The sequence below is a fragment of the Polistes fuscatus genome, unplaced genomic scaffold, assembly GCF_010416935.1.
Source record: "Polistes fuscatus isolate 324 unplaced genomic scaffold, CU_Pfus_HIC Scaffold12, whole genome shotgun sequence".
NCBI lineage: Eukaryota > Metazoa > Arthropoda > Insecta > Hymenoptera > Vespidae > Polistes > Polistes fuscatus.
This window is the reverse complement of record NW_025113020.1, coordinates 5,201,047-5,209,788: the sequence shown is the minus strand read 5'-3', so window position 1 is coordinate 5,209,788 and position 8,742 is coordinate 5,201,047. Positions and strand designations below refer to the sequence as shown.

The 8,742-nt window shown below is 37.8% G+C and overlaps 1 protein-coding gene across 1 annotated transcript; it reads right to left on the bottom strand.

Annotated features, from left to right (window-relative positions):
- Nucleotides 1–4,703: 4,703 nt before the first annotated feature.
- Nucleotides 4,704–8,483, bottom strand: LOC122513211. The gene is made up of 3 exons (XM_043629475.1): nt 7,394–8,483; nt 5,737–6,987; nt 4,704–5,104 (listed from the first exon to the last, which is right to left on the bottom strand). Exons 1-3 carry the CDS (start codon nt 8,481–8,483, stop codon nt 4,704–4,706), a joined length of 2,742 nt encoding a protein of 913 aa, XP_043485410.1.
- Nucleotides 8,484–8,742: the final 259 nt, after the last annotated feature.

Genomic DNA, 8,742 nt, shown 5'->3' with positions numbered 1-8,742 from the left:
GACGCTACGAGTAATAACAGGACACTCACAAGAGATAGAAGATACAAAGAATTAAGGAAAGAATGTGAGACTTAAGATGTGGTAAATTTGATAAGGTGGAGGAGAATAGAGTAGCGGAACTATGTAGAAAGGATGGGAGACAATAAGCTGCCCAAGTTATCAAAAACGGGAAAAATAAGGACAACAAGACCACCTGGAAGATTTCTTAACACTAAACCTACCGACATTTCATGTATACCTATTCCTACTATGAGCGATCAAATAACCGCTTTTAAAAAACATATGTATCTTAATATAGAAAGAGATTTTAGCCAATTAGATAGAAAACAAAATATTTTTCTGGTGCTACAATAAAAACCCGCTCCCTGATTTTCTATTTAGATAGTTTTATTTACGCATTTTCAGAACATTTTGTACAAATTAAGGCATTTTTTATTGCACACTTTCAACATATGTATTTTTTATATTTTATACAAATTTTGTTAGTCTTATTGACTTTACAATATTTTATTGATAAACTCTGCCCTTTATAATATTTCGTTTAGTGTATCCTATCGGTCCTAATATTTCCTTGAAAATATTATAAATCGGTGCTCTTCTACGATTAGACCCTTCTTTTATTTTTGCCAAACAGTTCCGTCCATAGCAGTTTCAATCTCTTCCTCATTTTCTCTTTTGTAACAAACTATGAGTCTCTTTCTTTCTTGTCCTTTTCGTATATTCAAAATATTCTCTTCGTCCGTATCGCTGTCAAATAAGTCACAATTATTTTCTGCTATATCATCAATATCGGTAACTACTTGGTCATCTTCCGAACGATCCTCATCGATATTATTTATTTTGTGTAATAAATTGATATTCCTCGAAAGTCTTGACATTTTTAAGGATGAATATACAAGTGATAAAGTAAAAACTAAAATGTAAAGATAATAATCAAATAAGGCTAAATCATTGGGACCAGAAATAAAAAAAAACAATTGTAAATCATACCACAAAATATTGTTGGCTCTGTTGACTTTGTCGAAACTATCACTTATACGACGTAATAATTTTTTTTATCCACTGTAAAATTTTGATACCTACTGTTCGGATTGCAAGACCGTACTGTCGTTCAAAGAACGCTATGCATTTGTGTTCCGTCACTTTTCGGAACACCTAAAGTATTTGTCCTATCAGAAACTTCTGATCGTATTCACAAAGAAAAAAATACCAAAGAAAAAGGTTTTACAAAATATAAAGAATATTTATTTAGGATCAAGGTGTATCATTTCGTCGAGTAACATAAGAAGATTATAAATAGCTACCTAGCTATCGCGTTTGGTATAATGTTGCGATTCCTAGAATTTGGAGAATCGTATTTTTGTCAGGTACCCCAACCAAATTTGTTCTATATAATCGCTCGTTTATCTACATTGTAGATCCAAAATTTCATTGTAAACTCGTAAAACAGTTTCAGAAGAGCGCTTTTCGAAGAATATAGTCGTATATAACATGAATTTTTCAAGCGGTCAAATGACCGCTCGTTGTAGACTAGACATGCTATGGATTTTTTTCGGAAAGTAAGCAATAGAAAATGTAGTGAATATTGAAAAATGGGTTGTATGCATATTATAGGAAAAGTCAATAAGCTACATGGTGATACACGAAATTTCAAGAACGGTCATTTGACCGCGCATGGTAGGTTTAGTGTTAAACAATGGCATAGAAGATGTAAATCATCGTCACAGGAAAGCAAAAAGAAAATAACTATATAGCTAATATAACAGGACGAATTCCTAATAATAATAATAAGAAGAAGAAGAACATATTATTTTTTAATTTAATTAATGGTTCTCCCCTTCTTATATATTTTTTATATTTCATACATGAACTACTTTCTTTAATAATTTAATTTAATTATACGTCTTTACATTTTCTAATCCAATCGGAGACAGTATCTCATTCAAGTAAATAACTCTTTTTCAGCATGTAATCTATGCATATAAATTTTTTTTTGAATGGGGGGATTAACGATATAAAGATTTCTTTTAACAAATGTCATCCTTGTAGAGATCCCATGAGAATTATTATGCGAATAGAATGCAGCAGCAGTTAGAAGGAATAAGCAAAACATAAATCTGTTAAAAGGTAAAAATAATAGTCTTGCTTCTGAAAGAAGCAAATATTATAATTCTTTTGAAAAATATTTATTTAAAGCATTAGAAAATTTATTCTCTCAGCATAGATTATCAATCATTTTACCGGAAGAAAGAGAGCATTATTTTCAACAACGATAAGGAGAAGCCGACGATACTGAAACCATATAAGATTTTAGAATATACAATCTTCTTTTTATTCACACTGGTAAGAAACTATGTGTAATAATATTCTGTCAAAAGAATTGAAAAATGAATGCATTTTAATTATTTATAAATTATTTTCTACAATAATTCTAATGAAAGTATAATATCTTGCAGCTTTGTGACCAATAGCAGTATACATTTAAATTTCTGTTTCGGTTTTCAAAATTCCTAAGGCTAATGCAGAGAAATTTAATGCCTATTACTACCGTTACAAAAATTTGTCTAAAAAAATGTATCCATCACAAACAAACGCAGAACGTTGTAAGGCGTATAGGCTGCCAAAAAATGTTTTGCTATGCAAAAGAGAATTATAACTTTGTATTTAACTTATATAATAATTTACCAAAATTCTATACGGAAAAATTGAAAAGATGTATGGAGATTATAAAAAGAAAAAGAAAATCTAAATGTTTTTTTTAGGAAAATAGCGACTTTTTGTTCAAAGACAATTAAAAAATATCTAATTGTATTTTATAAAAACAAAATTTTTACCAAATTGTTTTTTTTGAAATAATTTATTTATTTTTAATAATAAATTCATTTGTAATAAGTTTTTCTATAATAACATAAAGTAGTTAATATAGTTTTTGATCTTTACGGGTACAGTTATGTATAAGACTACAGAATTATTGATACAATAAAAATTTAAAGTATTAGGAATGTTTACTCTTTCATTTTCTAGGAAATCGTTCAAGTAACTATCACCGCGAAATTAGAGCGCAGAATAAAGTGGATTAAGAAATTATTAGTTCGTTGAAAAATATTTCTCCTTTGAAATCTTTAAAAAACACATAGCAATATGATAATTTACATGTTTATGTATATAATAGAATATATAAAAGATATATTCTATATAATTAGAAAAAAGCGAATTTAATTTTAGTCACTGTAAAAAAAATTCAAGATTTAAATGTCTTCATCTTCTTCATCTTCTTATTAGAATTACGTCCTGATATATTTTTGCTATATAGTTCTTCTCTGGGCCTTTGTTTTTTCTGTAACGATGATGTCCAGCTCTCATGCCAACGTTTTAGAGGTCTTCTAGATTGTCTTGTTTTCCCTATTTTTCCTGTTTTTGCAACTTTTAGCAGCTTACTGTCGTCCATCCTGTCTACATGGTCTCACTATTCCCTTCTCCTCCTTCTTATTCACCTTACAACGTCTTAGGTCTCACATTCTTTTCTTATCTCTTTTTTCTTTTTTTTCCTCTTATTAACTTCCCTGTTATGGCTCGTAGCGTCTTCTTTTCGATAGTTCTCAGGATCTGTTTTGTTATCGTGAGCTCTTCTTTTGTATCTGTCGCGTAGGTCATTATCGGTTTGATTAAAGTTTTATACATGTGTGTCTTTCTTTGATGCCCATATGCTTATTTCTGATATCCCTAAGGTTTACCGAGATTATAGAGATTTTGATTACTTGGTGTCTTATCTCCTCTTATAGGTTTCAGTTGCTCGTGATGTTTATTCCTAGATATTTAAATCGCATAACTTAGTTTAAACTTTTAATATATACAGCTAACTTTCATCGTCTGATCTCTGTATTTGCCAAAATTCCTCCAACACGGAGTCCTCCGGCGATTGGATTAAGCTTATTATAAGGAGGTGAAAAGGTGAATTAGAATAAAATAAAACACGTGGTTGAGCCAATACGTGCAATGCTTTATTGGCTCGTCAGGGAAAAGGCCTTGTGGCAAAAAACCCTGTTGTTATCAGTACAATGGACGACGATGGATAACGGACATAGTCCGTGATCAACTTCTCGTCACGATTACCCGGATGGGTAATCAAGTTGAAAGAAATAGAAATTATATCTCTCACCGTTAATTATCGCCTCTACTTCTCACTATCGTATTTATAATATCTGTAAGATACATTCGCTTAACAGATAAACTCCTTGTCTTTCTATGCTCCTCTCGCTCCTTGCCTCCGATTAATTTGTCTCCAAGTGTCCTCGTAGGCGTCCAGCGGTGGACTAGACCGAATGTCTTTTTAATGAGCCCTGCAGGGTGCTCTCACTCGACGGTCGAGTGGTGGGGGTTATCGATGTCGGGTTACTAGTATTCTCCATCGATTTAGTGGGCGCATAGTAAATATCGTTTTTTAGTTACAATCGATTTTCGGCTATGATCGATTCCGATCGTACATACTCCCCCCGTTGAGAGGGTACCTATCAACAATATTCTTAACCTACGTAGGTATGACGTTAATTTCTTAATTTAGGTTACAATGGGTTTGTCGTAGATCGTTTAGCGTCGTTATAATGTCGCTGGCCAGGCGACTTATATATCTTGTACGTACAAGCTTATCTATTGCAAATTACATTATGTATTAATATTTCGTCTAGCGTGTATATTTAAACTATTCATCTATCACTTAATAAAGGACAGATGGTTGTCGCGTTTCGCTTGATGTTTCCGTGAGTAGTTTTTATGGTCACTACCCGAACCACGTCGTCTTCTCCGGGATGGACGTCTATGATCCGTCCCAATTGCCACCTCATGCAGGGTTGATTTTTATCGATGAGGATGACTATTGTGTCCTTCTCCAGTTTATATTGGGAATTATTCCATTTCTGTCGTTTCTGCAGCTCGCGTAAATATTCGATGTACCACCGTCGCCAGAAGTCTTGTCGCACCTTTGTAATGTGCTTCCATGACGATAGTCGATTTATCGGCGTGTTTTCGTAGTTTTCTTCTGGTAGCATATTAAGAGGTCTTCCTACTAAAAAATGTGCAGGTGTTAGAGCTGTCGCATCGTTCGGATCTGACGAAATAGGGCATAAAGGTCTCGAATTTAATATGGCTTCGATTTCGATCGCGAATGTGTTCAGTTCCTCATATGTAAATAAGGCTTCTCCTACCACCCGTCTAAAATGGTGTTTGAATGACTTAACCGCGGCCTCCCATAGACCTCCGAAATGAGGTGATAATGGGGGGTTGAAGTGCCACGAGATTCTTTGGTCGGTCGCGTAATTATGGATCTTTGTTTTGACTCTTCCGATTCGATTAACGCGTATAATTCCCTTAATTGGTTGTTCGCCCGACAAAATTGGTACCGTTATCCGAATATACGTGCGATGGAATCGCTCTTCGCCCCGTGAAGCGTCGAAAGGCGGCCAGAAAAGCGTCTGTTGTCAAGTCGCTGACTAACTCGATATGCACGGCCTTTATGCACATGCAGACGAAGATGCACCCGTATACTTCACGCGACCCTTATTTCGGTATTTCTTTTCTTTCACGTAGATGGACCAAAGAAATCCACTCCAGTGTGGGAAAACGCGATGGTTTCTTGGACTCGAGATCTCGGTAGATCGCCCATTTTGTATTGTATGCCAGATGCACGGAATCGAATGCAACGTACGCAATGACGTACGATTTTTCGCACTTGATTCTTACCGTCCAAAAGCCAAAATCGTTGGCGTATAGCGTAGAGAGTAGTTTGTATGCCGGCGTGAAAATTTTGTTCATGGAATTTCCGGATGAGGAGATCGGTCACGTGGTGGTGCGATGGTAATAATATTGGACATTTCTCCTGGAAAGGTAAGTTCGCATTCTTTAATCGGCCTCCTACTCGAATCAAGCCCGTTTCATCGATGATTGGGTTTAGCGCGGCGAGTCTTGCGCCCTTTACTCCCCCCGATTCAGTTAATCTATCCTTTTCGGCGCGAAATTGTTCATTTTGTATGAGCCTGAGTACGTGTCGTTCTGTATCTATTATTTCCGCGGTCGAAATTTCTCCCCGATATGAATTGGTTTTGACCCATCTTCTACATCTAGCTGTGATTCTTAATAATCGCGTGTAGTTAGAGAATCGCCGAAAGATGCTCTCCGGTTCGATCCGTGTCATCAATAATGGAATTTTTTTAAGTTCGGGTAGTTCGTCTGTCTCTGTTTCGGTCTGAATTGGCCATTCAAGTTCCGGTCGGCGAAGCCAAGAAGGGCCATGAAACCACGAATTGTTTTTTATGAATTCGCGTGGAAGTTGTCCGCGAGATAATGCGTCCGCGGGATTGTTTTCTGTACGTACGTGCCGCCACGTGATCCCTACACAAATTTCCTGGATTTCGCGTACGCGATTCGCCGTGAATTGTTTCAACGTGTTGGGATCCCTTCTTAACCAACCTAATACAATCGTGGAATCAGACCAAAAGATTATCTTGTTAGGTCTTATTCCGCAAGATGCCCGTATCTCTCTATATAGTCGAGCAAGCGTTAATGCTCCACATAATTCTAATCGCGGTATGGTCGTGTCCTTAAGTGGAGCCACGCGGCTCTTCGCGCAGAATAATCGTACGTGTACGTTACCAACTTGATCTCGCGATCTTACGTATAAACTGCCACCGTAACCCGCCTGACTCGCATCGCAAAATCCGTGGATTTGTACTTCATTGTGATTATCAATGATCAAACGTCTTTCAATGGTCAAATTGTCAATTAATTTTAATTGTTCCGCGAACCTTGTCCAGGAGGAATGCAATGCATTAGGTACCGACTCGTCCCATTCGACCTTAGTTTTCCAGCAATCTTGGATCAAGATTTTAGCTGTTAAGATAATGGGGCCTAATAATCCCAGTGGGTCATATATTTTCGCGATTTCCGACAGTATCCGACGTTTTGTGATTTTCTCATGAAGGTCTATCGGCGCGACTGTATAGATCAAATGATCATGATGTGCATTCCATGAAATCCCGAGTGTCTTTAGGATCGATGTTTCTCCGGAGAAGAATTCGACGTTAACCCTTTTTGTATCTAATTTATCGAGAATCGGCCTATAATTGGAAGCCCATTGCCGTATGTTAAAACCGCCTCGTTTTAATATCTCGATGGTCTGGTCTCGTATTCTCCCGAGTGTCTCTACATCGTCGGTTCCCGTGATGAGATCGTCGACGTATAAATCTCGGTTTAGAATCTCGCTCCGAGGGGATAATTGACGCTTTCATCCTTCGCTAGTTGCTTTATGGTCCGAATGGCGAGAAAGGGTGCTGACGCTATACCGAATGTAACCGTATTAGCTCGAACGTACGAATTCGATCCTTATGTATCCAAAATATACGTTGATATTGCCGATCGTCCGGATGTATCCATATCTGTCGATACATTTTCTCTATATCCGCGGTTAACACGTATCGATATGTACGAAATCGCAGTAAATGTTCCACTAATGTGTCCTGTATCGTAGGCCCGACTAACAATGTACTATTAAGGGAAATGCCCTGATTATTCTTTGCAGAAGCGTCGAATACGACTCGAACCTTTGTCGTTGTGCTGGTTGATTTAATAACGGCGTGGTGGGGAAGATAACAGCCGCCCGTCGGGTCGTCCTCGACAAGCGACATGTGTAATGTTAAATATTCCTGCATGGTGCGCTCATACTCTTTCCGAAGTTCCGGGTTCGCGTTCAACTTTTTCCATAGGTTGTGGAAGCGGCGTAAAGCTATATGATACAGCTCGCTGTAATCGTGTCCCTTTTCGCGGAATGGTAAACGCACTATATATCGTCCCGTTTCGTCGCGTTTTGTATTTTGAGTATAATGGGTTTCGCATTCTACTTCCTGTGTTCCTTCCGTTCGCGTCACGATCGCGTCCTCGATTAACCAAAACCTTTCTAATTGGTCTCTCAACTCTGTGGTCGCGAACAGTGCGGTTTTTTCTTTTGATTCTTCCGAGTCGATTCCGCCGACGACTACCCAACCTAACTGCGTCTTTTGAAGTATTAGATCGCCGCGGGCGCGTGACAAACGAAATTGTCCAACGGACATAAGGGATAACGTGGCTCCGGAACCTATCAAAATATCCACTGGTCGCGGTAAGTGAAACTGAGGATCTGCTAATTTTCGATCGATTGGAATCTTAATAAGTTCTCGAGGAAAGACTTCGCTTGGAACTTGGTCGGCTATCTTGGGTACGATGAGTAAGGAAAGGTTCCGTTTATATCGACTATCTAAGGATTGAATTGTTATCTCGATAATACCCGTCGATCGAGTTCGTGTATCATTAATGGCATCGATAGGAATTGAATACGGTCTGATTGGTAAACGTAATTCCTTCGCGACGTCTTCGGTTATAAAATGCGCTGCTGCGCAGGTGTCTAATAGTGCGCGGCATTGCTTATAAGTTCCGTCCCCCCTTCTCACGCGACACATCGCGCTCATGAGTAATTGAGGCGTTGTACCTCGCGGGTTAACGTGAAAAACTGGCCTAAGTCATAATGTTTTAGAATCGGTTTGAGACGCGGTCGCGACAGCTTCCCTTTTTGGCGACGGGCTTTCATAATTTTCCGCGTGATTATTCGTATCAGTCCGATGTAACGATGTATGATGCGGTCTGCAGCAAATCTGACAATGCGGACTTGGACAGTTTCCTACATGTCTTTTTAAACAATTTGGACATAATCTCCGAGAT